The 27,554-nt window shown below is 41.4% G+C and overlaps 1 protein-coding gene and 1 long non-coding RNA gene across 2 annotated transcripts; one reads left to right on the forward strand and one right to left on the reverse strand.

The window, feature by feature from the left end:
• Positions 1–2,589: 2,589 nt before the first annotated feature.
• LOC133482741 (uncharacterized) lies at positions 2,590–13,133 on the reverse strand. The gene is made up of 3 exons (XR_009789917.1): positions 13,039–13,133; positions 5,785–6,008; positions 2,590–3,700 (listed from the first exon to the last, which is right to left on the reverse strand). It is a non-coding gene; the product is annotated as an uncharacterized LOC133482741 (long non-coding RNA).
• A 7,934-nt stretch (positions 13,134–21,067) lies between these two features.
• Positions 21,068–25,777, forward strand: LOC133482269 (succinate receptor 1-like). Its single transcript, XM_061782233.1, has 2 exons — positions 21,068–21,154; positions 24,197–25,777. The coding sequence occupies exons 1-2, from the start codon at positions 21,152–21,154 to the stop codon at positions 25,145–25,147; spliced, it is 954 nt and encodes a 317-aa protein (XP_061638217.1). The 5' UTR covers positions 21,068–21,151; the 3' UTR covers positions 25,148–25,777.
• Positions 25,778–27,554: the final 1,777 nt, after the last annotated feature.

Genomic DNA, 27,554 nt, shown 5'->3' on the forward strand with positions numbered 1-27,554 from the left:
ATACACTCACACTGCTCATTTGAATGATTAATTGCCCTTAAGCTCAATGGTCATTGATTAAGCTCATGCATAATAATAGTGGTGGAACTGCTGCTGAGGTATTAATTACTGCACTCATAGTGTTTTGACCTGTGTTGCTGGTTTTAATCATATTTTCCAAGTAGATGTGTGATTATGCAATATTCTGTCATTTAGGGTAATTATGGTACAGGGGAGGGAAAAGGTTTGTCGGAGGGAAGGAAAATGCTAAAGAAATGCAATTGCTGCTGTTGTGAGTGAGGTATTCGTATTCAGGTATCATACGAACTGTTGGAGTTCATCCATCCATCCATCCATTTTCTGAGCCGCTTCTCCTCACGAGGGTCGCGGGCGTGCTGGAGCCTATCCCAGCTATCATCGGGCAGGAGGTGGGGCACACCCTGAACTGGTTGCCAGCCAATCGCAGAGCACATACAAACAAACAACCATTCGCACTCACATTCACACCTACGGGCAATTTAGAGTCTCCAATTCATGCATGTTTTTTGGATGTGGGAGGAAACCGGAGTGGCCGGAGAAAACCCACGCAGGCACGGGGAGAACATGCAAACTCCACACAGGCGGGACCGGCGATTGAACCCCCTCCTCAGAACCTGTTGGAGTTCACATCGTCAAATATTTTAAAATGAGGCTTGAAAATGGAGAAAAATAAAGTCATGGTCTCTGCTCTTGAAGGCTGTGCTGAAACCACGCCCCGCTCAACTCTCGATCAAATATCACAACTACGACCTGAAACGAGCATGCTACTTCGTCTAGCATCTTTCTTATGCCTACACATCCACATGTTTTTGAGCTGCGAAAATACAGTATATCCGCTTAAATCCTGTGTTACAAGTACAAGAATGTGTGGGAGCTCATCCAAGGGCAACACATTTATAAAAAAATTTGCATGGGGGGGAGGGCGGGGGGGGGGGGTTCTGTTAACATCTTATCTACTGTGTTGGTGATGACCACTCTGCTTTGGTGGTTTTTCATTTAAATCTCTAATGTCAATACAGTACATGGCTAACTTCACATTGTCTATGCCAGGACTCGGCAACCTTAAGTACTCAAAGATCCATTATGGCCCGTCTCCCAGAATAAAAAACACAAAACTCTTTCGTCATCTAAAGGGACGATAACACTGCATAGGTCGTTTTTTGTTTTTTTTACCTGTATTTATAAATAAGTGTAGCAGGGGCGTGCAGGGAAGGCGGCTTTAGGTGCCCGGGAACCTGCCCTTTTGCCCTCGATGCTCAATTGGTGGCCCTTTGTCAATTTTTTTTAACGTGTGCGTGAGTGCGTGTAAGCCCGTCTGGGGCCTTTCATCAATAAAATCTCATGTAACCGTGTTGAAAAAATGTTTTAAGTTATAATTTATTAAGGAGTTAATTAAAGTTCTATGCAATTGAATACAGAGTGTAAGTGAGAGGGGAGGGGCTGTGGCCAGTCTCGCCGCGTGCCCGCGTGTTAGCTGCTCGTCCATGTAAGAGATTCACATTTATCAGACATGAAAGTTACACAAGAGAGCAAGAAACAAGAAAACAAGGCACCACTGAATATTCCCCCTGCAATCCCTCACTTATACACACAAACACAATTTTAGAGCCATTAAAACTATTAAAATCCTTTTTAGCATGCTTAACATATGGCTGGCTCACACATGAAACAATCAAACCGATCAAATGTTGGATGAAAAAACAATGTAAGTTGACTAACGCTTTTATGTTAATGTAGACAATGTATGACAAATTAATAGGTCATGTTAACATTAGGAGGGGTAATGTGGATTGAGTCGGTGATTGTGAAAAGTCGACCGGCAAGGAGATGTCTGTGTAACTCGGTTGTCCACTCCACTCCAGTTCTTACAAATCAAAAGTTAGCATTTTGATCCATGTCATAATGAAGGGCTGATATTGTTACCTACATTAAATTAGCTCGCTTGCTAGCTAATTAAATGTAATAAACCATTAAAAAAAATCTTCATCTTGTGTCATCATTGGACAGTTAATTATCTGGGTAGCTGTGATTTTACTTCATCGTATTTCAACTCCATCGAAGTTGTGCAATTTTCATTCATGCATTTTCCTTTTTGTAAATTCAGTTGAGGTGAATGTCTTGTTGAGATATTTTATTTACTGTCTCGCAGAAGGTGCTTAAGTAATGTTTCTAATGTTACACTGTAAAAAATAAAATCGATATAATTACAAAGTAATTGAGGGCAGAGTAGCAATGCTATGCCGTGGATGGAGAATGTGAGGTGGGCCACCTTCTAAAATCAATTTCTCAATTATGTTTCATTGAAAACAAAAACAGTTGTATAGAATAAATCCACTAACATCTACAGAGCTCCAGGCATGACATGGGAATATTATTTTGGCCACAATACACCTGTGACATGCACACAAAATGTAATATATGTCCACAAAATAGGTGTAGTATGTGCACAAAATATTAATTGGTGGGTTCGTTATCATTCCGATTAACAACTAAGCAAATGGTGTGCACCTTTGCTAGAAACTGCAATTCCTGGTGTCCGTAAGGCAAGTGTCTTTTCTTATTGTGCTTTCATGAATCGCCTGCAATGATATGCTAAGGCTTTTCAAACTCTTATAAAAGGCTCACTGTAAAAGGCAAATCTTATGTAATATAATAAACTGTATTGCCTATCAGCTACAGTCACATAAAGCTTTTATCTAAATGGACTAATTCTCGTCCGATCTTACATTTCACACAGAAAGAAAAAGATAGTCTGCGTAAGAAGCAATAAGACTAATCAGCCAGTACATGTACTAGGCAAGGGAAGTTAAATATTCATAAGGAGCATCTCAAGGCTCAAAGCAGCAAGCTGAAAGATGTGTACATCAGGAAAAACGATGCAGGGGGGATAATGAACAGCACTTTCCACAAAAACAACAGGTGCTCAGACAAAGAGACACAGACGGGCTGAGGATAACAGAGCAGAAAAGACTGATTGTATGAATTGTTTTGTCGTTGAGAGAAAAAGTGATTGATGCTCTGTTTGAAAGTAATTGGCCTTCCTCCCAGTTTGTGCAGAAAAAAACCCTGCAATTTTATTTGCTTTGGATGGTAATTAGTAGCAAATTGTATTATATTTAATACAGTGCACTGATTCCAATGCAAACAAAAAGTGGTCTCATATTTAGGTGGCAGTTCCTTTAGCGTGGCTTTTCATTAGCTTATGGGACAACCCAAAAACTCTGTCTAGCAACTAGTGGCGCGTGTCCAGAAAAAAAAAAAAAGAAAAAAGAAAAAAAATCAACTTGGATGATCTGCATCTGCTGGATCGATAACATTGTTTTAAGAAGAATTATCAAGGATTTGTGTTGTGTGTGCGATTTATAACACTGCCATTGGAAGTCAAATTAAGATAAATCAGTTATAGCCTTTACAGCTCCCACTTCCAAAGCTTTCAGTGCCTATGAATACAGTATGTACTACTGTGTTATTTGCGTAATGCGAGATTTATAACTGACAATGTGCTGACTCTGGTTGCCTTTAGCGACAGCGGGATCCTCTCCAGTCAGCTCTAACTTTCCTGGATCTATACTCTTCTCCTTCTTCTTGTTTCACGCAGACATGTGAGCCCCTTGGAATATGGTAACATTTTCCATCCTTGTGGTTTACAATAAATCCTCGCCGCCTCAGCTTTGCAGTTCGGCTGTACGAGAAAAAAAAAAAAATGACGACAAATGAATACCGGCAATAGTGAAATTTTGCAACTTAATGACTTATTTTAATTGAGGATGATTCTCATTTTCTTGCTCGGTTGATTCCAAGCATTGTGCAAATCGCGCAGTGTGTTCATATAAGTAAAATTAATTGAACTCAACAGGGAACAATTAAGTCGCCTTCGTGGGTTTTCTTCAACGTTTGCTTGTGCTTGGAAGCAGCACAATGTATTGTCTGACATGAATGGTCCTTGTTATCTTCTTCTGTCTCTCGTACAAGCAACCGTGACATTTTTGCTCTTTTAGCTAAAAATAAATCTGCTTCCAGGAGCTGCTGGCCATCTTAATTAACTCCAATCCCATGTGTACTGTAACAGCTAAATGGAATTTCAAAAACAGCTCACACAACACTGTATTACAGCTGTTGACTTCATGCGGGTGCACTAGTTGACATGTACAGTATGTATACCCCCTTTTAATCCTTTGCATTTCTTCTGTCAAATACTTTGGAAACATGCAAATCTGTCTGAGTTTCCTTTTTTTTTTTTTACACCCGTTTTGAGATGGAAATCCCGAGCTGCAGTACTAATAGCATTACCGAAGCAGATCCAATTCCTTTATATGGAACTCCCACTGAGAGGAGCTTGGCGTCACACTCTTACTGTCATCACTACATTTCCCATGATGCTTCACATCTATGTTTACACTAAACAAATTATATGTAAATGAGTTCTCAAACCAGTTTAAAATTCACTGCAAAGCCTTGGTGAATTTTTGAAACACTACAATGGTTTCTGTCACCAAAACATAGAAGTTTCTTGTGATCATCTTAACATCACATGTAAGCCCTTTTAAAGGGAGTTATATGTATTCCTTTCTGAATTTAAACCAGTTCCGAGTCTGTATGTGACATGCTTTTTGCCCAAATACCCCAAGGATTAAGAATGTCACTTTTCACCCTATTTTTGAAGAACGCCCTGTAATCACTCTGTTTATGGGGGGTCCTGTCTCATGCAAATGAGCCACGATAGACCCTTCCACGCTCTCCCGAGGGCACAATGCTGAATGCGACTTACATTACCATGACGATCAGGGGCGGAGTTAGGTGGTTGCCACGTGACAAGCGGCTACTATTTATGGAAGCGACACCCGCAAGTGTGAGGTAAAATAGTGAGCCTCCACAAAGATGAAGTTAAAGCATAAATCGTTTTGTATTTTCACTCGTGGAGGCAGCACTTCATCACCAAGCTGCCGGACTACACTTATCAATTAGTGTGTGAATCCGTGCGTGTGGCACATGCAGTGGACACATCGCAAAACACAAATGTCAACAAGTCAATCACTTTTACAGTTAAAATAGCTGATGGTTGAGCTAACATTTTTTTAATTCCCCCAAAAAATATCATCTTGCTGTATTTTTACATTTCTGAAACTGCTGCGCCTCCGCTTTAGTTCTCTTGGAGACACACATCACACTTTGAACACCACTGATGTAAAACAATAACAATAATAATCAATAAAAAACCTCTAAAGTTATGTTGAATGATGCAAGCTGACTAAAATGAGAGTTATTTTCTTTACTGAAGAACTCATTTTAGGCTACAATCTTTCGAGAAATTCAGATGTAAAGCTTTTTCTGTTACCACTGGATGGAAATTACATCCAAATGTTAATATGCATAATTCATAAAGGTCTGTAATGTTTCCGGTAGTGAAGTTAATGCTACACTCAATGGGCACAATGTTGCACGTTCTAATGCGATCACATACAGGAACTGTATGCTGCTTTTAATCAGATAATAATGCTCAGTTGTTAATGATGATGATGATGCAGTGGAGTTAAACAATTGTAACTACAACCACAATAGCAAAAAGTTTATTGAATTAATACCGCTCTGACAGTGTCAGTCAAAATTCTGCATTATTATACTTTTATTTTGGATCTCATAAGATTGCACACATGTATCTGAGGGGTCCGGGATGTATTATGCCACTTCTGTATCAGTTTCCAGTGAATGATATTGCGAGAAGAAAATCTGGATTTACTACATGTAGTAGTCCTCAAAGCCACATACCCTTCCAAGGCTTCCAAGCAGAACCGAGCCAGGCCTCAACGGACTTCCTTCCAGGCTCAGTTAGCCAGCCTGCCAACTGCTCGACGTCTTCGATTTCTCAGCTCTGACACGTTGCTCAGTGTGAGTCACGGCTTTGAAGAACTGCTTCAGCTTCTACCATTCAGAGTCAATATTGTGGTTTTTTTTCTCTTCTGTTTACGTCTGACGGAGCGGACGAGAGAAAGCTAGTGGAATAACGAGAAGAAGAAAAAAACAGCACAGAGGCAGTTGTCAGACAGAGCCTAATGATTATTGATGAATGATGACTGTCAGATATAAGTCAATTCTTTGCTCTGCTAGTTTTGCTTCTTAGTGTAATGATTTTGCTCCAGACTGCAGACTCCAGACTGCTTTTGGTAATATGGCGCTTCTCTCTTTTCCTCGTCATCCGTGGGCAGAATGCTGAACTTGGCCTGCGCTGCACCCGGAATGACATCACCCAGACGTTTAATTTAAGCATGCTTACACCTCGTGTGAGCCTCTATTTGTGCTAGTGTAAACACAGGAAGACAAGTGCACCCTCTTACCTGTGTGCAATGTTTACACAGAAGGCAGGGGCTTCTGCGCAATAGAACAGAATAAGAATGGGACTTTCTTCTGGGGGGGAGGCTGATGAGGGTTGTTTTGTCAAGGCTATCAGGGATGTGAGGGGCGAGGTATAGTGTGTGCACACAGGGAAGAGCAAGATGCCTCACTCCGGCTCAGGGATACTGTAAAGCTCTTTGTAGAGGCAGCAGGTCATTGAAAAAGCTTGGCGGGTTTGTGTACTGCCAGCAGCGAAGGAAGCTTAGGGGTGCGACTAAAAGTAAAGAGATCCACATGAAGTGAAACCACATGTGAGAAGTTTTACACTCCTTGTGAGTGTAGTCGTCAAAGCTTCCCTCTAGGATTGGATCAAAGTCTTCCTGTACCCTCTCTGCCACGTTTATTTCTACTTAAGACAAGATCAGCAGCACAAACATACACCTTAGGTACACTTGCGCAATCTACTGAGATCCAATACAACATCCTTCCACGAATGTTCAATAGCTCTTGTCTTTGGATGAGCTGGAGCCTAATCCCAGCCGACTTTGGCTGAGAGATGTACTACAGTCCAGAGGTGTCAAACTAATTTTAGTTCAGGGGCCACCTTCGCCTTAATTTGATCTCAAGTGGGCCGGACCAGGATATTCGTGGCCTAATAAGTTATAAATAATGACAATTCCAAATGTTTCTCAATGTTTTGGTGCATATAATTACAAGTACATTTCGATTATATTCATATTGATTGATTATTATCTTGTTAGAAATCACATGAACAATCTGACATTTCTTTGCCACCACCTCTGACATTATGACCTCAATTTCAGCTCTTATGAAATTTCTATTTTTAAGTTTTGGGGCCATATCTGGCAACTTCTAACCTCACTGATCTCGTGTCAAACTGATGTGTTTTTATGGGGAAATAGGGGGGTGGTTTATGCAGGTTGCTGATGACTGGCACATACCCGTCAAGTAGAATAATTTCTGATTCACTAACATATGCACGGTGGTGAGAAGAAAATATGCCAGTGTGCATGTGTCATGAATCTGATGGTGATTTTGCAAATACACTGAACTTGAGCACAGAGTAGGAATATACAGTATCCACACATGTATTCGTGAAAAAAAAGCACAAATGACCCGAACATTAGTCGACTAATCGGGTCAAACCCTAATCCTTACAAGGTTCGTGGCTGAGCTGGAGCCTATCCCGGTTGAATTTGTGCAAGAGGCAGGGCGGACCTTAGACTGGTTGCTAGTCAATCACATGGCACAAAGACAAACAACCATTGACACTTACATTCACAACCATGCCCAATTTAGAGTCTCTTGCATGCTTTTTGTAATGTGGGAGGAAGTCGCAATACCTTGAGAAAACCCAAGCAGAAGAGGCAGGAGAACATGCAAACTTAACAAAGGATGGCCTGAGCAGAGATTCGAAAGCAGACGTGCTTACAACTACTCCCACGTGCTGCCCCAAGACACCATATGCATGAGGAATGTAGCCTTTACAAAGAGAGTGGCGGGAATTTGAGGGCATCACAGCAGCACTATTCAAACAATATATACGATGCTTGACAAATGTATTAGACCATCTGCTTCTCTGAGAAGTCAGAAATTAATCAGGAATAACCCTTAACCACTAAAGCTAACTTTTTTGTTCAGGGATACAACTAAATCAAATTTAATCTGACATCTTAATCATGAAATAATAACATCAGTATTTTTCAGTTGAAAATTCATGCAGACCAATTCATTTGGACTTTAATTGATATATTTTTTTTGTTGAAGAGCTCTACATACTTGTTAATCATTAATCATTTTAAAAAAACATTAAAAAATGATTTTGGTGATTACCAAATTTATAGCAACTCCAAAACAAACCTTACATTGGGTTACATTTAAGCACCATATACATTACTTTATGCACCTGCTACCAGAGGAAAAAGAAAAAAAAGGAGGAGATTTTTCCAAAGGCAGTCTCCAGAAAGTGTGAGTGCAAATAGGAGGAATTATCATTCATTGATGCATCCATCTTCCGTACCGCTTTTCCACACTTGGCCCGCGGGCGAGCTGGGGCCTATCCCAGATGACTTTTGCCGAGAGGTGGGGTACACCCTGAACTGCACATCGGCCAATTGCAGGGCACATATAGACAAACAACCATACGCACTCACATTCATACTTACGGGCAATCTAGAGTCCACAATTAATTAAAACCCACGGAGGCGCAGGGAGAACATGCACACTCCACACAGGCGAGGCCGGATTTGAATCCGTGTCCTCAGAAATGTGAGGCAGATGTGCTAACCAGTCGGGCACCATGCCGCATAGATTATATTGATACGATTTTATTAATATAAACAGAGTATGCTATATCAGTTTTGTTGATGTCTGGTTCTTCAGATAGTGTACGAATCAGCTCTCTGTATGTTATTAAATATTGTTAAATTATTAATAGCCCTCTCACTAAACATTGATGCCTTTGGAATAGACTCTTTCGATGTGGAGTTGTAAACTCACTGTTTCCTCCCTTTTGATAGAGCTCTCGTTTGTTGTAACTTTATTTATTGGAGTAAGTTGCACAAAAATGGTACTGTAACACAAATAAACATGGTATCATCATCATTGGAATCATTCTTAGCATGCCGGCATTTTCCCTCCATCCACTCATTTTCTGTGCCGCTTATCCTCACTCGGGTTGCGGGCGTGCTGGAGCCTATCCCAGCTAACCTCAGGCGAGAGGCGGGTTACACCCTAAACTGGTCGCCAGCCAATCACAGGGCACATACAGTATAAACAAACAACCATTCGCACTGACATTCACACACCTATGGGCAATTTAGAGTCTTCAATTAACTTTATTTTTGGGATGTGGGAGGAAACCGGAGTGCCCGGAGAAAACACGCAGGCACGGGGAGAACCTGCAAACTCCATACAGGCGGGGCCGGGATTTGAACCCCGATCCTCGGAACTGTGAGGCAGATGTGCTAACCACTAGTCCACTGTGCCATCTGCCAGCATTGTAATCTACATAATTTGCTAAAAAGCCCCACCTGAAGTGCACATAAAAGTCAACCACATTGTTTTGATTACATTATTATTACCTGAGAGCATGACTATCTTAAAAATAACACACACAATAGATTCCACAAATGCCATGATGGCACAATAGGCATCAGTGAAGCCGCAGTGCTTCATCTCCTGGAGACCATTAATGTCTACGCAAGCATTTATGGAAATCCATCCCGTGGAGATAAATATACAACCAAACATTGCCATGTGCAGTCACACAGCTATAGCATTTCTGGAATACCAATAAAAGGTCACGCCTGAAGTTACAAATGCAAATAAGAGGAACCGCGGCAAAGAAAATGATGAAAACCTACTGCGAGTTTATTCTAAATGCATCTCCTATATGTGCGAAAATCTAATTTAGGTCCACCCTGCCTTGACCACTGAGCCCCCATTCACAAAATGTAAGTCAAGGACGGGGAGCCAGCCGGTCAACAAATGAGCCTCATCAAATCCAATCTATGGAGGTGAAATGGGAGCCACGTTGAGACAAGCAAAGTGCGGTGATGTCACAGAGCGGGACCTCCGACCCTGTGGAGAGAGGAAATGAAAGAGGCGAGGAGGTGTACTGCCAGTAATAGGGGAACAGTAGGAGTGCAATTGTGTCATTTGGGTTAATTATTCGGTGCCAAGGTAGCAATATGTATCTTTTTCAGTGAACAAAAAAAGGTACAGGTATCATAGGGACAAGATATTGTACCTCAAAAGATACAAAGAAGTCTTTTTTCCTGAGTGGAACCAGATGATAGGATGTTTTTTTTTTTCTTGCAGCAGAGCTAAAAGTCCAGAGAAGGTGAAGCAAAAGGCCAATGATGTGTTAGTGAATCAACACAGGCAAAAGTACACATCTTCTTCCCAATTCGAGAAAACGTTTAGAGAGACATCAAAATCTGAGCTCCCCGAGCGTCCCTTCTTTTGTTACAAGCCGGCAGACAGAGGCACATTCCTGCGGGAGAGTTATTTAGGAGAACAGTCGAGCGCTTCAACAATGGCTGGCAAAAAGAGATTTTGTCCTCCTCTGCCAACACACACACACAGACGGATGTAAAAGACCACACCATTCGTCTGTCTGCACCGCCAACGCTGACAAACTCTTACAGAAGGCGAGCACTAGCTTACACATTAGTTACAATTTAATGATAGCAGTGCAAAGAAATTCTCCTTTACAAAGATAATCATGCACACCAAGTTGAGGGGATGCCAACTTCACCAGCCCAAATACCATTTACACCAAATCTGTGTTGTGAGTATATAAAAGGTGTGCTCACATTTATTCAGTAACATTTAATGAAAAGTGTCCAGAAACTTGACTCTCATAGTGTTTTAATTGCAGCATGTTTAGGCAGGATACTAATGCTTCATAAACTGCAAAAAACAAAAAACAAACAGCGCATTGAACGTAAGTGGAGCCTGTGGATTATGATACTGGAGTGTCCAGAGTTTGTTATTTCAAAATCAATCAAATGTTACAACAGTGATGACAGATTTGCTCAACCAGAGGATTACATCACCTGTATGGTATGGTATTGTATGGAACCCCGGATTCCCAGGTACTAGAAATAGCAGTTGCAGGCTCTTGGCTGCACTACTTCTCGTAAGTGTAAATTGGATTTTTTTTTCTTTGCCTAAATAGCCTCTACAGGACAGGCAAAGCCAGAGGTGGCAGGGAGAACCTTTGTGTAAACATTTTTGAAATGTCAAGAACAAAAAAATTGTGACATAACTGTATCATCTATTCAGCAATGCAATAATGACACTTCTGACTGATTGAAAGGCTGACTTGGAACCCGACACAAGAAGGAGTCATGCGATATCACTTATGACAAAAGTCCTTTCAACTCGACAATCCCTTGCGTCAGGGTCAATAACCGCACTGTGAAAATTGGTGCCGGCCTCTCTCAGAGCAGTTTTCGGGGTGTCTTCAAGTTTTAAACGCAATGTTACGCAGGATGGGCACATGCATTCAATTCACATGCACTCAGGGATGAGTTACTGTAAATGAAACAAAACATGGCTTTTATGCAGTTGCTGGGCTTCCTCAAAATTATTGGCGGGATAGATTTGTTTTCTGTAACACAGTTATGTTTGTTTTCCACTAACACTTCCGATTCAATTAGTTGAAACTTCATTTTGGGCTTGCAGTGCTCTCCCAAATGTTCCATGGTGGAAACCATTAGAGCTACCTAAAGCATAAAACCCTTTATACCTGTTCCTAACTGCGCTTGCTATCTGCTTGAGTGAGTGGACAGGCAATTTAGCACATGCTATTTGGGATCTTAGCAAAATATTGCAGTATTAGTAGAGCATACGGAACACGTCCACCAACACTGTGTGCAATCTGCCAGAATTAACACGCAATTTAGCACCCTCTCGTTGAGAGTTTGGTAAATCAGCCCCTATGTGCTGCCATGTCAATATAACCTGCCCAGGGCATTCAGAATCAGTAGTGCTGTCACATGTAACTTAAACTATATCGGCAATGGGTTGGTTCCTTTAACCAAGCAGATTTCAAATTAGCCTCACAGGGTCAGCTTGCTGGCCCACAAAAGCGTCAGCATTTTCCTCTCCTGATTGTTTGGACAAATCTGCACACTCAATATACTTTATTTAATAATCATCTCTGGTGAGTATAATGTATTCTATTTAACTTTTTGTTTGTTTTGTTCTTTTATTAGATAAATATTGATTCTGATGTTACAATTACTGTTATATTGCAATTTGGTAAAGAATAGATAGTTTCTATAGTTGTGACGTGATAGTGGTGGCATTAAGAGTTGGATAAAATCGCTGTTGAAGGCCCAGGTACCAAATGCGTGGCTTGCAACAGATAATTGGTACCAGCTTTTGCTAATGAAAAAATGCCAAATAGCTATTTGTCAACTCATGCATCCAAGACTGTATAAATCATAACCAATTTGAAGCAAATGTTACATCAAACCAATTCCACATGATCATGAAATTCCTCCCAGCCCAAATAAAACTGACAAATTCATCATTGGCGAAAGGGACAGAGGAAACCTTGCCTCTCCTAGCGTTCATGTCATAAATACTTGAGCAAACAATCTAATGAGCGTGAATAATCGACAGTTGCGGCATTCAGACTTTCAACGGAGGCAATTGTCAGAGCTGCAAATGGAAGTTTCCCTGTCGTTATGCTGCTCTTCTGTCAGCTGATGCTGCTGCCAACTAAGGCAGTTCCAAAAAAACTGAACTTTGCTGTTAAGTGAAAAGTACATTTTTGGATGCTTTCACTACTGTAGCTTGCTTTATCCTGTCCGAATCAGCAATAGCCATATCAACAATAAACAATGTCTATGTCCTCAATTGTTTTGGTTTGTGTTCACACAGTAAAAATTCCAAGCATTCCAAATTGCATCAGCAAAAAGTACTTGACGCTCTCTTCTCTTATTGGTCACACAGATGTAAAAAGAAAGAAGGTTTGCTCTGCTGACTAGCGAGAGACAAGCAAACATCCATTATCTAGACAGAGCATTCATTTTTATGCTAAACGTTTCTTTAACATCACAACATTAGCGATAGCGTCAATAGCTAACAAGATACACCAATATGTTGGTAAAATGCACCCACCACGCTAAAAAAGTCATTATGATGACGTACCTAGATGCTGTATGAAGACAGATTAGACTGTGAACTATGTTAGTAGTTAGCACTCGCATAGACAGGGCTAATGTGCTTGAGTCATGCTTTCAAAATACATTTGCTGTTGGCTATTTGCTGGTATTTGTCATGGTTTGCTATCTTGCTCAGATCCTTTTTAATGATATCAACAAATGCCAGTTTTGCGCCAGCTTTTGTTTATTTGTGATGCTTTAGTCACTGATGGTGTCGTGTTTCACTAAAGCATCACAAAGAAACACAAATTGGCACAAAAGTGGCATTTGTTGATTACTTTAATAATTACCTATACAAGCAAACACAACCCACGCCAGCAAATAGCCAAGTGCATTTTGAAAGCATATCGTCTGTGCAGGTGCTAACTAGCCGCTAGCTGTTGTCACACACAGGCTGCGCCCTCCTGATTGGCTCAAACATGGAGGGCTTGACGGCAAGTTTACTTACTGCCGGCTCCTTTGTATATAAATCCTCATCCTGCTGGTATTCCAAATTGTAGCTCCACATTCAGAGTAAGTGCTCAATTAAACCAATTTTTTTACAAAACATATTAACAATCCACATGTGAATTTTAACCTCCTGTCATAAAATCCTTGGAGTCTGACCTTTAAATAAAGCTGTACCTTCATAAATGTTTTAAAACAAGCAAATCTTAAAGATTAAATGCATTGTACTAAAAAAGGTAAATAAAACTGTACTTAAGCTGTGATTCTTTCGCATACAACTAGAGGAGCCCACGTACCCACTTTGAGTATCATTGCTCTATATAAAGGCTGTAGTGAGATCAGATGGCTTTCACATTGCATGTGAACCGCGCCAGAGTGCGTTTGGACCGGTACCCAGACCACCTTTAGCTGTAAGTCTTGGACCAGTTGATCTGGTCCGCACCAGAGTTTGTCTGCTGTGTTAACACCTGTCCAAATGAACTACAGCGCTATTAAAACTAATTAAAGGGTTTTCGGGTGAAGCCATCCTCACAAAGTACAAGGCGCTTCACTGCTCTCAGTGCTATGATGTCATCAAGTCGAGACACTGAACAAGAGGCTCGTTATTTTCGAGTGCAGTTCTTTAAAACGTGCTCATGAAAAAGCCTCTATATGGACTGCATTTGTGTATGTGCGTATGTGTGTTTTGGGGGAAACGGCTGTACAGAGAACGTGAAAGTGCCACCTGCTGAAATGAATGGCGAGTGTGAGAAGAACACACCAGGCAAATGACACCCAGATGTCTGTGTTTGGAACGCCTCCGTATCACGCAGCTGCCAGTTTTATTGCGTAAAAAAAAGCAAAAACAAAAAACAAGCTCGAAAGCTTTGTGAAAATCAGAGTGGACTTTCAAGCTACTGTTTTTTTGGGGGGGAATTAAATCAGACAGCTGCTTTTTGCATTAAGAATACATTAAATGTGGGATAAGCCGACGTTACCTTGAATAACACTGTAGGCGCAAAACAAAGCATTAAAATTAAGCTGTGACATCTTTTTCTAATAGTTTATCGTACATACGAAGACACTAGTCAGGTTTTGATCCAATTAAGTCGCAGTCAGATGTGAATCACAGCGGTAAAAGCTTTTAACTGTGTCACCTTCCAGAAGTGGGACAGTGAAGGCCAATGGGAGAGTCCTCCTTTCAAAATGGGCCAGCATGTGACACTCATGCCTCACATGGTTAACTCGACTCCATTTCCATTAAATAAACTAACATTGTTACACTTGTAGCGTTTTAATTTATTTTCTCAGCAGAAGAAATTATTTTGTTCTCGCTGTCAGGTGTTGAACAAATAGTCCATTGCATAAGGAGGAATCTTTTATAGATTACATTTGAGTTCTGATTTTCTCACACATGCACAATCACGAGTAATGAGATCATTTTGATGTAGTAACTGACACAGCTCCACCCTTGACAAATCAGTTAATCACAAGTTTTCTTTTTCTTTTTTTTGTAAATAGATACAACTGTACTCTTCATTGTATCTTCCAATTTGAAGCCCATTTTTTTCCAATGAAGCTTCATCGTTTATTATTATTTTCTCACTCTTAATTAAACAATCTGTTCCTAATAAAGTTCAATTCGGTACAGTAGTTCATAGTAGCACACTTGTAGAGTGTTGGCCAATTATTGGAGTATTAGGTCACTGCTGCCCTCTGTCGAATTTCTTTGGTATCACACATCTCTAGAGTTGCATGTACAGACATTATTATGCTATGAGGTGTGTCTAATATTTTGGTTACTTATTTAGATATATGAGAGGGGGGCTTATAACTAGCAAACTATAACCATAGCATTTAACATATTGTTAAATGAATACTTCTCTGATATTTTCTATTAAAAAACAAAACAATTAGTATTATCATGTAAGTTAGATTTTATCTCATTAGATCATGACCTAAGGGTTACAGGTTTGAGATCCCCTGTACATGAAAATATGGAATTGGGACCTCTTGTTGTTGTTTTAAAGGAGATGACAGTTTTCTTGCCCAAAACTGAAAAGAGCCCCCCCCCCCCAAAAAAAAACCAAAAACAAATAAATAAATAAATAAACTTATAGTTGCTGTACTTAAGTAGATTTCTGTTCTTTACACTTTGAGTATTTATTTGTTTCTTTTTTCTTTTCCCTGTATTTGTAAACCATAGCTGTACTTCTTCTCCTTTGTCAAAATAAGCTTGTTGTTTTTCTTCAATATGTACAGATGACGACACAACGTAAAAAGACATACAGTAGGTAAAGTCAATCGGTTGGGATTTTGATGGATTACTTTTCCTTAAATTGTGGAGTTTTACACAAGTATCTCTGTACCTCTACGTAAGCACCAAGTATGAGTAGTTTTGCTATTTCTGAAAATATTAACTTACTGTACTAAAGCAGATTTTTTTTTTTTTTCAAGAGTCTGTACTTTACTTTAGAGTATTTACTTTTTGGGCAACGTTTTACATTTACTCTCGACTGAACACAAATCTCTGTACATTCCACCTCTTGTGAAAACTATACCAATGGAGTACGTATTTAGTGTTTCTTCTGGCTTCTGACCTCACAACCAAGGCCTTTGTTGTGTAATCTCACCATCCCATCAACACAAGCAGTCAGAGGTTGTCACTCACTTCAGTGGATCTGAAATCCACCTAAAAAAGAACAGATAGAGACACTATTAGTGGAAACAACATCGGATGGAAAATGTGCTTTTTTTAAAAATAGATACATGAAGAAATAAGACACTGGAAGTGTTGAAAGCCTTGGACATGCACAGTCAACAGGGTTTACGTGTATTGGTTAGTTTGCCACAGTTCTGAGTTTATGAGTTCGAATCTCAGCTTCGGTCTTCCTGTGTGGAGTTTACATGCTCTTCCCCTGCTTGCGTGGCTTTTCCCCAGGTACTCTGGCTTCCTGCCCACATTCCAAAAACATGCATGCTAAATTGTCCATAACCTAGGTGTGAATGTGGGCGTAAATGTTGCCTGTGATTGGCTGGCGACCAGTCCATAGTTTACCCAGTCAATTGGGAAAGGCTCCAGCTCACATGTGACCGTAATGAGAACAAGCACTGCAGAAAATGGATGAATGGATGGATGCACTTAAAGTATGTATTATTCCCCAAGTGACTGACCCTCTCTTGCACTATAAAATGGCGTCTATGCTTCCCCACCTCCAGAGGGCACTCGCATGCTCTTGAAAATGGGTGACTGAAAGGACTATCCAATGGGAAAGCAAATATTCTACGTGATTAACTATGTAATATGATCATGTACGTCAGGTATATATATCTATTTACCAGTACCACATATAGCCACAACAGTATGACCACTTGCACAATATAATATGTATCAAATAATTTCAGGGTGGTTCTTATTTGTAGGGAGAATTTGAAAAATGAATATTTCAATGAGCGAAGGCCTGGATATGGTGCGAAACCATGAGAAAACACCACCTGTGAAGTTTCAGAACGATCGGACATATTTAAGAGGTGCCTCAAAGCCAATTTGGCGCAGTAGTATAAAAAATTAACGAGCGTACATTTGTTTGGAAATTTTTGAAAGTTGGGTTCCAAAGACTCGTTAGGGTGTAAAACGTCGAGAAAAAACTTTTGTGTGGACAATTGTATTTCAGTTACCATATTTTATTATTCACTAATTTTGTTCTCCCTCAGTTTCAAGTGTTATTTGTGTCGTGGCAAGTATTCGAGTGACAAGCATGGCGACCGCGAAAGCAACAAGGAAGCCGACGGAGGTCTGGCTCATCGGCCACCGAACCCCCAGCCGATGATGGGGAAGCAGCTGCCCTCCTTGAAGGAAGTGCTGAGCCGGTTCTTCCACTTCCACAATCAAGAAAAGAAGACGGTTAAGGCGGCGGTGAACCTGGTGGTGGAGGAGGTGTTCTTGTTCTGGGAGAAGGCAAAGATTGCCACAAAGGAAAAACACCACGCAGCTAAAAAGGTGACAAATGAGTACGATCTGTGGCGTGCGCTGGGAAAACACAAGAGCCGCAAGTCCCCGACGGAGACAAAAAAGCGTGAAGAATTCGTGACCCGCCTCGACCACCTCTTCGACGTCGCCATGAAGGATGTCGAGTTGACTCTCAACATGGAAGATCGGAGGTTCCTCGCCATGCAGCGCGACAAGGACGCCCGCCAGGGGGTCATGATGGGCATCGACGGCAAGTTGGCGGCGCTTGAAAGGCGTCGTATGAAACGATCCAGGAAGCGCACCGCCGCCCCGGAAGAGGGCACAGTCGAACTGGCGAGTTCTTCCTCAAGCAGTGCCACGGAAACAGCTGATGAAGACGACGGCAATGATGATGGCGCCGGGCCCTCTTTTGCTTCCTCCCCCCCAAAGCGCAGCAGAGCTCGAGCCTCGGTGGTGACCCCACAGATTGCAGCTGCGCTTCCCCGACATCTGCAAGTCAACGTTAACTGGGCAACAATGAGGGGGGTTTAGGCTCCCGCGAGACCCCCCAGCGAGGGGCTAATACAAGCAGGTCAGCGTGGGTGACCCAGGAGTGCCTTTTGTACATAACTTTTACCGATTTTAGGAGGATTTTTTCTCTCTCAATGTTTTACACCCCTAACGAGTCTTTTGAACCCAACTTTTATCTGCATTTTTCAAAAACATTTAACAAAAGTAAACTTTTCATCTTTTTTTTTTTTTAGACTACTGCGCCAAATTGGCTTTGGGGCACCTCTTAAATATGTCCAATCGATGTGAAACTTCACAGGAGGTGTTTTCTCATGGTTTCACACCATATCCAGGCCTTCGCTGATGAAAAATCAAAAGTTCGGAAATAAGGACCACCCTAGAAATATTCTGCCTTTAAGTTTGGATTGGTACTGTCTGAACTGTAACATTATGTTTAGTATAAAGGTTGCAGTTTGCAGTGGTGCACAACTGTACTGTATCATAATGAAGTCTGTTTCTTATATTTTGGTTACCTCAACTAGTTACATGAGAGATCAGCTCTGCAGTAGTGGGAAGAAGTTATGAAGTACAACAACATAAAGTTAGTTTACATAATTACATTTTTCAGGTATCTGAGTTTCTGTACTTGAGGATTTTTCTGACAAAAGTTTTACTTTTACTGCCTGTTCTTTTCTGAGTCTTTACTTTTTTTACTTTTACTTGAGGAGTTAAATCAGTACTTGTATGTTTTTTGTTTTTTTTTACGTATCAGTACTTCCACTTAAAGGGGAAGTTTGTAGAGTTGCTGCTAGCAAGATTTGAATTTAGCCTTATTTCACTAATCCCCCCACCCTAATTAACTGATCAAAGCCCCCCACTGATGTAACGTGATGTCTGTAACGTGCACTGTAAACAAACCAATGTAAGCCACAGCTGCTACGCTGTAGCATGACATATTCGCAATGGAGTGTTACCATATCACTAAATGTTATTGATTTGAACCTTTATTTTTGGAAATGTACAATCAATTTAAAAAAAAATAGGTGATAAACTTAGCTGTCAAACAGAAATGTTGCTATTTCCACACCACTTCTGAATCCTCTCAGCTGCCTGAGTTCCTTCCACCTCTGAAAGGCAACTGTTATATTCACCTTGTTTTGTCTCGAGATCTGTCCAATTTCTTCTTCTGTTGCCTCTCCTTCCGTTTGCTCATCGTATGCCCAGTTGTTGGCAAATGAGGGATGAGAATTGTTTTATTTTCCAGAGGTCGATATTCTGCCATAGTTTCAGAAAACTTCCTGAAGATCAGGGAAACAGGTCAGCGCAAGGCTGCAGGGATGCACCCATGAGTCCACAGCAAATGAATGACACCTCGTCTGTCCCGCCCTCTGTCTCTGACGTTTAGTTTCCACCCATCGGGCGTGGTAATTTCTTAAAAATCAAATTTTAGGTCGTACTGACAGTTTTAACATAAACCTCAATTCCAATGAATCTGGAATGTTGTGTAAAACGTAAATAAAAAAAAATAATACAATGATTTGCAAATTCTTCTAAAAATATATTCAATTGAATACCCTACAAAGACAAGCTATTTAATGTTCAAACTGATACTCTTGTTTTTTGTTTTGTTTTGCAAATATTCACTCATTTTGAATTTGATGCCTACAAAGTTTTCCAAAAAAAGCTGAGATGGGCATGTTTACCACTGTGTTACATCACCTTTCCTTTTAACAACACTCAAAAAGCATTTGGGAACTGAGGACACTAAATGTTGAAGCTTTGTAGGTGTAGGTCTTTTTCATTCTTGTTAGATGTACACTTTAGTTGCTCAACAGTCCAGGGTCTCCGTTGTCGTATTTTGCACTTCGTAATGCGCCACACATTTTCACTGAAAGACAGGTCTGGACTACTGGCAGGCCAGTATAGTACGCACACTTTTTTACTCGAAGCCACACTGTTGTAAAATGTGCAGAATGTGGCTTGGCATTGTCTTACTGAAATCCCTGAAAAAGGCGTTGCTTGGATGGCAGCATACGTTGTGTTATGTGTTATGCTATGTGTTGTTGTTTGACATTAAATATCTTGTCTTGCATGCATGGTAGGTTATTGAAAGACTCTAAATTGCTCATAGGAGTGAATGTGAGTTTGAATGGTTGTTGTTTATATGTGATCTGTGATTGGCTGGCGACCAGTTCAGGTTGTACCCCGCCTCTCGCCCAAAGATAGCTGGGATAGGCTCCAGCATGCCCGCAACCGTAGTGAAGCGGCACAGAAAATGAATGAATGAATGAATGAATATATTTGTAAAAGGAGAATGTTTGATACACCCCTCTGATTTTATATCATTATATGACGCAAGTAATCATGAAGCTGTGGCTGGTAGGTGTACATCTAAAAAACATACAGTACAAGCAAAGGATAATGTAGGCAGGGTGGACCAACCAATTGTGACATTTCAATATGAAGCACAGACAACTCGGCCATTCTTGTTTTGCTCTGCAAGAGCGCGGTGACGTTGAGGGAATTTTTCAGCTATCTCACAAATATTTGTTCTGTGTTATCTGGCGTGAAGCTATTCAATATTGCTAAATAAAATGGACTTCTGCTGCGAACCACACTGGTGACCTTCAACTGGAAGGCTTCCTACACTAGTAAAGCGCAGGAATGCTGCAAGATTACATTTTGAGCTCATTGTAATATAACCAAATAACCTACGCAGGCTGGGTCTCCGAAGGACGTGCAGGTTGTGTTATACCTAGATTAGTCTCTGCTCTCTTTTTGCTAAAAAGAAAAAAAAGAAGCTCACCCAGGCTGGGTGTCACATGTCTCTCAGCAGTGAATCATGTGCTCTCAAAAGGCAGACCAACATTGTCGGCATTGTTGCAAAAATATGCAGTGGACTGCATGGCCGAATAAACCTCACGGGTTGTGCAATCGTGCAAAAGCACTTGACACCAGCCCTTTCAAATTTAAGTAAACACCTTGATATTATTCTCTGGATCCACACTAAACACAGGTTTTGTTCTTGGTGCTTGCAAATATGACACCGTTTCTGTGTTGTGGTTGCTGTTTTTTTCAACAGTGTCATATAAATGTCAGCCGTACCAACAACATTCTATATTTACTGTTTCCACTTTGCAGTTAGAGGGTTGCACACTGCACTTCTTTGGGCACAACCTATTCAAGCTTTAAGCAACTCAAACTGGACTACGGAATGGTGAGTCCACTCTAAACACACTCAATGAGAATTGTAGCAACTAATATGTTTTACAACAGGACAGTTTCTTTCTGTATTTTAAAGGAGAAATATATATTATACGGCACGGTGGACGACTTGTTAGAGCGTCAGCCTCACAGTTCTGAGGACCCGGGTTCAATCCCCGGCCCAGTCAGTGTGGAGTTTGCATGTTCTTCCCGTGCCTGCGTGGGTTTTCTCCGGGCACTCCGGTTTCCTCCCACATCCCAAAAACATGCATTAATTGGAGATTCTAAATTGCCCGTAGGAATGACTGTGAGTGCGAATGGTTGTTTGTTTCTATGTGCTCTGCGATTGGCTGGAAACCAGTTCAGGGTGTACCCCGCCTCCTGCCCGATGACAGCTGAGATAGGCTCCAGCACGCCCGCGACCCTAGTGAGGAGAAGCGGCTCAGAAAATGGATGGATGGATGGATGGAAATACATATTATGGAAAACTAGCTTTGATTGTTCATATGCAAACAAGTTGGGTCTCTGGACTGTCTACCTGCACATTTAGTGTGAAATTACACAACCACAAGTACATTTGTACTTGAGATCGTGCCCCAAGTAGAGGAGTTCATGTATCTCAGGGTCTTGTTCACAGGAGAGGGAAGAATGGAACGGGAGATCGACAGGTGGATAGATGGCGCATCTGCAGTGATGCAGACTTTGTATTGGTCCGTTGTGGTGAAGAAGGAGCTAAGCCGAAAGGCGAAGCTCTAAATTTACAAGTCGATCTACGTTCCTACCCTGCGCTGTGGGTCGTGATTGAAAGAACAAGATCCATCCATCCATCCATCCATTTTCTGAGCCGCTTCTCCTCACTAGGGTCGCGGGCATGCTGGAGCCTATCCCAGCTGTCATCGGGCAGGAGGCGGGGTACACCCTGAACTGGTTGCCAGCCAATCGCAGGGCACATACAAACAAACAACCATTCACACTCACAGTCATGCCTACGGGCAATTTAGAGTCTCCAATTCATGCATGTTTTTGGGGATGTGGGAGGAAACCGGAGTGCCCGGAGAAAACCCACGCAGGCACGGGGAGAACATGCAAACTCCACACAGGCGGGGCCGGGGATTGAACCCGAGTCCTCAGAACTGTGAGGCTGACGCTCTAACCAGTCGGCCACCGTGCCGCCCCTTCCCATCCATCCATCCATTTTCTGAGCCACTTCTCCTCACTAGGGTCGCGGGCGTGCTGGAGCCTATCCCAGCTATCATCGGGCAGGAGGCGGGGTACACGCTGAACTTCTGATCACCGGCACATAAACATATGAGTGGGGCCATTGGTTTATGATGGAGTTCTGATCCTACGGCGGCGACGTAACCCAAATTGATACGCAAGTCGGAACGCGTGGTTGTCTTTCACCAGCCTACGCTAACGCAGGTTCTAATTACAGTAAATATCTGTATGGCCATGTAGGCCATGGATACAAAACAATCAAAAGAAAACCAGTGAGTATGATAGTAATTGAGCGTGGCGTCTTGCGCAACAACACCACATATTCCTACACTGTTGCACAAAATCTTCATTGCACGCCATTCGTAAGCTGGAAACTTAGCATGTTGGAACCATTGTAAACCAAGGACCCCCTGTAAATAACATCACGCGGGAGAAGTCACTACCCCAGTTATAGAACAACATCACACCCAGACAACCCTGTATGAACCATACCTGTGTTCCAACATACAAAAGAAACCAACATTCAGACTAGCTACAATACCTGCATAAAGTACCTCGATGTCAATAATGAAACGATACCACGGCAAAACACTAAAACATCAGTCAAAGCAGTGGAAGTAGTTAACCAAATTTGAACTTCAAATTCTAAGTATTTTTATTAATTTCAAATAATATTGGCCAGTGGAGATATTAAATGTGTATACTGTATATAATTTATTTTAAAGCCATTAGTGTAGTACAGTGTAGTGGTTGTTTGCTTGTATGTGCCCTGCGATTGGCTGGCAACCAGTTCAGGGTGTACCCCGCCTCCTGCCCGATGACAGCTGGGATAGGCTCCAGCACGCCCGCGACCCAAGTGAGGAGAAGCGGCTCGGATAAATGGATGGATGGATTAATACATACACATATTGTAGTACATATGTACTGTACAAACACATTTATACATTACATATACATTCCGATATGCACACATTATTTTCAGACGTATCTTCATTAAATGTAATAGTGAGTTCATGCAGCTCTGGAGCTGTGGGCTCCGTTTGTGTTAAAGAAGCAGTTGTTTTCAAGTTTATCAACACCGAACATCAAATTTCCATTTGCTCGTCAATGGCATTTCGCATTAGGTTAGCATTAAGCTAGCAGACTTTTGTTCAACGCAATTATGAGGTTTGGTTGAACATTTTGGTGCCTAAATATGTTGTTCAATGTTTAAATCTTTGTTTTAGGTGTCAGATTAATACAGTAAACTTCATTTTGGAGTTGTAATGTATTGTGGATTAGACTTGTCTTCCATAGCGGTTTCAGGTGGTGTCCTTCTGGGCGAACCATACTGTTACAGTATTATGTGTGACCCCGGACACTGACTTAAGTACGCTACGGTCCACAATCGTCCAGCTTTCATTCATTCAACATACAAATACTGAAGTGCACATATTTTACAAACAGTTTGTGAACAGCTTGAAGCAAGCACACTAAACCTATAATTTTCCAAACTGCGCAGAAGTAGCGGTACTAAAAATAAGTGGTACCAGTACTGTTTCGTTTTTGAAGGTGAGGTAAGGCCGTACTTTACTAGTACGGTATACCTTGCAACTCTCAAAGTGACATACTGTAAAGTTCATAAGTAATCCTTTCGTCACATCCTGTTGTATATGACTCACAAACCAGTTTGGGAGTTTCCTCCTACTGTCTGTCTAATTTCATTTCAAACATATGACTGTAGCGGTTTACTTTCTGCATATTTTTCTTTCTTTGAAGTGAGCGGTGATAAGTGTGCTGTCTTGATCTTTGGGGTATTTTCACCACAGCTTCATTTTGCCATGTCTCTACTTTCCAGGTGTTGAATTGTACAGAGATAGATGGCATACTGGCAAAGTTCTACCTGTCACCATCTTATGGACTCGAGTTCTGCATCGGTTTCCCTGGGAACCTTATGGTCGTACTTGGCTACCTATTTTGTCTACCCAAATGGCAGAGCTGCAATGTTTATCTTTTCAACCTGGCAATCTCTGACCTCATCTTCCTCTGCACGCTGCCACGCCTCTCCTACCTCTATGCCAACCACCAGAGGGAGACCAGCTACTATGCTTGCATCATCAACCGCTACGTGCTGCATGTCAATCTCTACTCATCCATTTTGTTTATGGTCTGGCTGAGCATGGATCGCTATTTGCTCGTGCGGCATCCGGCGCGGAACCACTTCCTGCTGAAGCCGCGGGCGGCGCTGGTGGTGACCGGGTTGAGCTGGCTTGGTGTCAATGTGGAAGTGATCCCCATGATAGCGCTGATGCTCCAGGACTTGCGGAGTGGAAACTGGAGTCGCTGCAATGACTTTGCCAGCCTCCAGGGTGATGTCAGTGCTTTGGGCTACAGCATGGGGCTCACCTTAACAGGCTACATTCTACCTCTGCTCGGACTCTGTGGTTTCTCCCACCGGATTGCACAGCTACTGCAGACACAAGAAATGGCTTTTCATCGCAGCACAACACAGTACAAGCGAGCTCTCAGGGTGATGGCTTCGGCATCTGCCATGTTTCTGGTTCTGTACACCCCATACCACGTGATGAGAAATGTCAGGATTGCATCCCGGCAGGCTTGGGCAGGGGCGCAGTTGTGTACAAGGATGTACATCGAGGGCCTCTACATCTTGACTCGACCGTTGGCCTTCTTGCACAGCGTTATCAACCCAGTCTTTTACTTCCTCATGGGGGACAAGTTCAGAAAGTTCCTACTCGCAAAGTGTAGAAAGCTAGCCAGAAAAACAACCCAGCCGAGAGAACCGGTGTGAACAACTGAACACAATGCACATAGCACGTATTCTATTTGCTAATTTACTGTGCACTTGACCTACATACGCCTCTAAAAAGTGGCACCAAACAGTTGAAACTGCTACACTGCATGATGTCAGCCAAGACATGAGCATATCACACGAGACCTAAGCAAATCTAAGCAACTAAGGGTTAATTATTTATTTTTGTCGGTTTTTACATTTTCCAAAACATTGCAGAAGATGGCATGACGTCATTGCACAAGACCTCAGCGTTCCTCATGTGAGCTCCATTCAGCAGTGATTCATAACTAGAACTGCCTGAGTGTTCAGCTTTTTGTGTGTGCAAAAATGCCAAAAGAAGGCACATCCTCACAAATGGCTGTTAAGAATGTAAACAAAGAAAAATATGCACAAGTTATGGAAAATAAGCAGACGCACATTCAAAGCCATACGACACCACTATCACATATGTGCAGGTGGAGGGTTTAGCTGTTTTTACATGTAAACAGTGATTGACTTCATTATGACCTTTCCGATAATGTTCAGACTTTTTGTGAAATATTGCTTTAAATGTGTCGTTAATAAAGGTAATAAGATGGTGACCGTTTTATTCTGTAATAGATCAGTTCAATTTTCCTTATTTTCTAATGGAAAAAAACTCGAACAAAAGTGGAGAGTTTTGGTGAATCATGGAAAATCCACTTGTAATTTAGGCCTATGGCAATATGGCAGGTGTTTCCTAACCTTAATTTAGCCTAGCCACATATATGCCATGAGAAAAATATCAAAGCACGCCATGAAACAAAAATTTCACAAAAGCATATATTCTGAAATAATGACGATCTCGGCTCAATTTACTCACTCGTGAAATGGTAGTCTCTTTATTTCAATACAAAGCTGATATACTGGCAGGAAGCCATGACTTATTCTGTTGTACAACGTGTATGAATGGAAACAGGACAGTGGTTAAAAACCACAGCACTGGAAGTTCAGCACCACTGCACACTACAAACACAATAGCAATGCTCTAAAGGTGGCTCTCAAACTTTTTATTTCAAGTACCACCTAAAAAAAATATTAAGCGCACCTAATAACACTATCATCACAAACATGAAAATGGTCTAGGTGTTCATCAAAACAACTTAAATGCTTAAAAAAATGTTTTTTTTTTTTTTTTTAAATCAAACTTGAACTTGAACGTTAACAACAATCGAACTCTACTTAGGTAGTGATTCTTTCGAATACCACTACAGGGTGCCCACAAACCACTAGTGTAGCCCACTAAGAATCACTGCTCTAAGGGTTTTGGTACAATTTGACAAGATCATTGAGTTTCTATATTCACATTTACTATAAATTTGTACTAGAATGGTTGTTTGTCAGTATGTGCCTTGTGATTGGCTAGCGACCAGTTGAGGGTGTACCCTGCCTTTTGCCTAAAGTCAGCTGGCATAGAATAGGCTTCAGCTCACCCGCAACCTGGTGAGGGTATGCGTACAGAAAATGGATGAATGCACAGTAGACAACCATGTCCAAGACGAACTCTGCCCGTTTCTTACATAATGCATCTTAAAGACAGACTCAACTACACCAGAGTTGGAAAATGTATGTTTTATATACACCAAATATTACTTCTATTAGTTTTATACAACCTTCACATGCTTTATTGTTCCATGTTGTGACTGCTGGCTGTTTTTCAATAAAGTATGACCCAATAAGAAGTGGGTAAAAGAGCGTGAAGGGCAGGCAGGAAAGCTAATAAGTGTGACCAGCACTAATGCAAGGCAGTTGTTGGAAGAAAGTCCGGGAGGTCATGGCTATGGTGAATCAAAAATTGAGTAAAATCACAAACAGAAAGCAGTATCAGTCCAAACACAACACAAAAATGCTCTGAAGGAGTGAAACTATCCAAGCATGTCAACGTTTCCATCAATCATGTTGGAGCTAGAACAACATTGTCAGAAGAAAATACTGCAAGCTTCTTTCCCCCCCCCCCCCCCCCCCCCTGGATCCTCCAGCAGCCATATAATTCTGAGGCAGAACTTGTGGGTTTGTTAATTGTTTTACATTTTCGGGGTCCCATGGAGGATCAAAATTTAGTTTCGAAGTTTCCGACAATAACCTTAAAATAACAGTTTCCCATTTACACTATCTTAATATTATCAGCCTTATACTTTGAATGCTGACTTCAATGTATTCCATGCTTTGGTAAACGATGTCCAAAGTAGAAAGAGTGTGTTAAACAGAGTCAGGGTATTAAAAAACAAAAAAACAAAACAAAGCAAAAAACTGTACTGTACATACAAATGGCTCTACTGTCCTAACAACATGTTCTCATACTGAAGTCACATGACTGTTACCGAAGTGCTAAGCAAGTGGACAAACTTAAGACCTTAGATGTTTTTCAATTATTGATGTTTGTTTC

The sequence above is a fragment of the Phyllopteryx taeniolatus genome, chromosome 8 (genome assembly GCF_024500385.1).
Source record: "Phyllopteryx taeniolatus isolate TA_2022b chromosome 8, UOR_Ptae_1.2, whole genome shotgun sequence".
Lineage (NCBI taxonomy): Eukaryota > Metazoa > Chordata > Actinopteri > Syngnathiformes > Syngnathidae > Phyllopteryx > Phyllopteryx taeniolatus.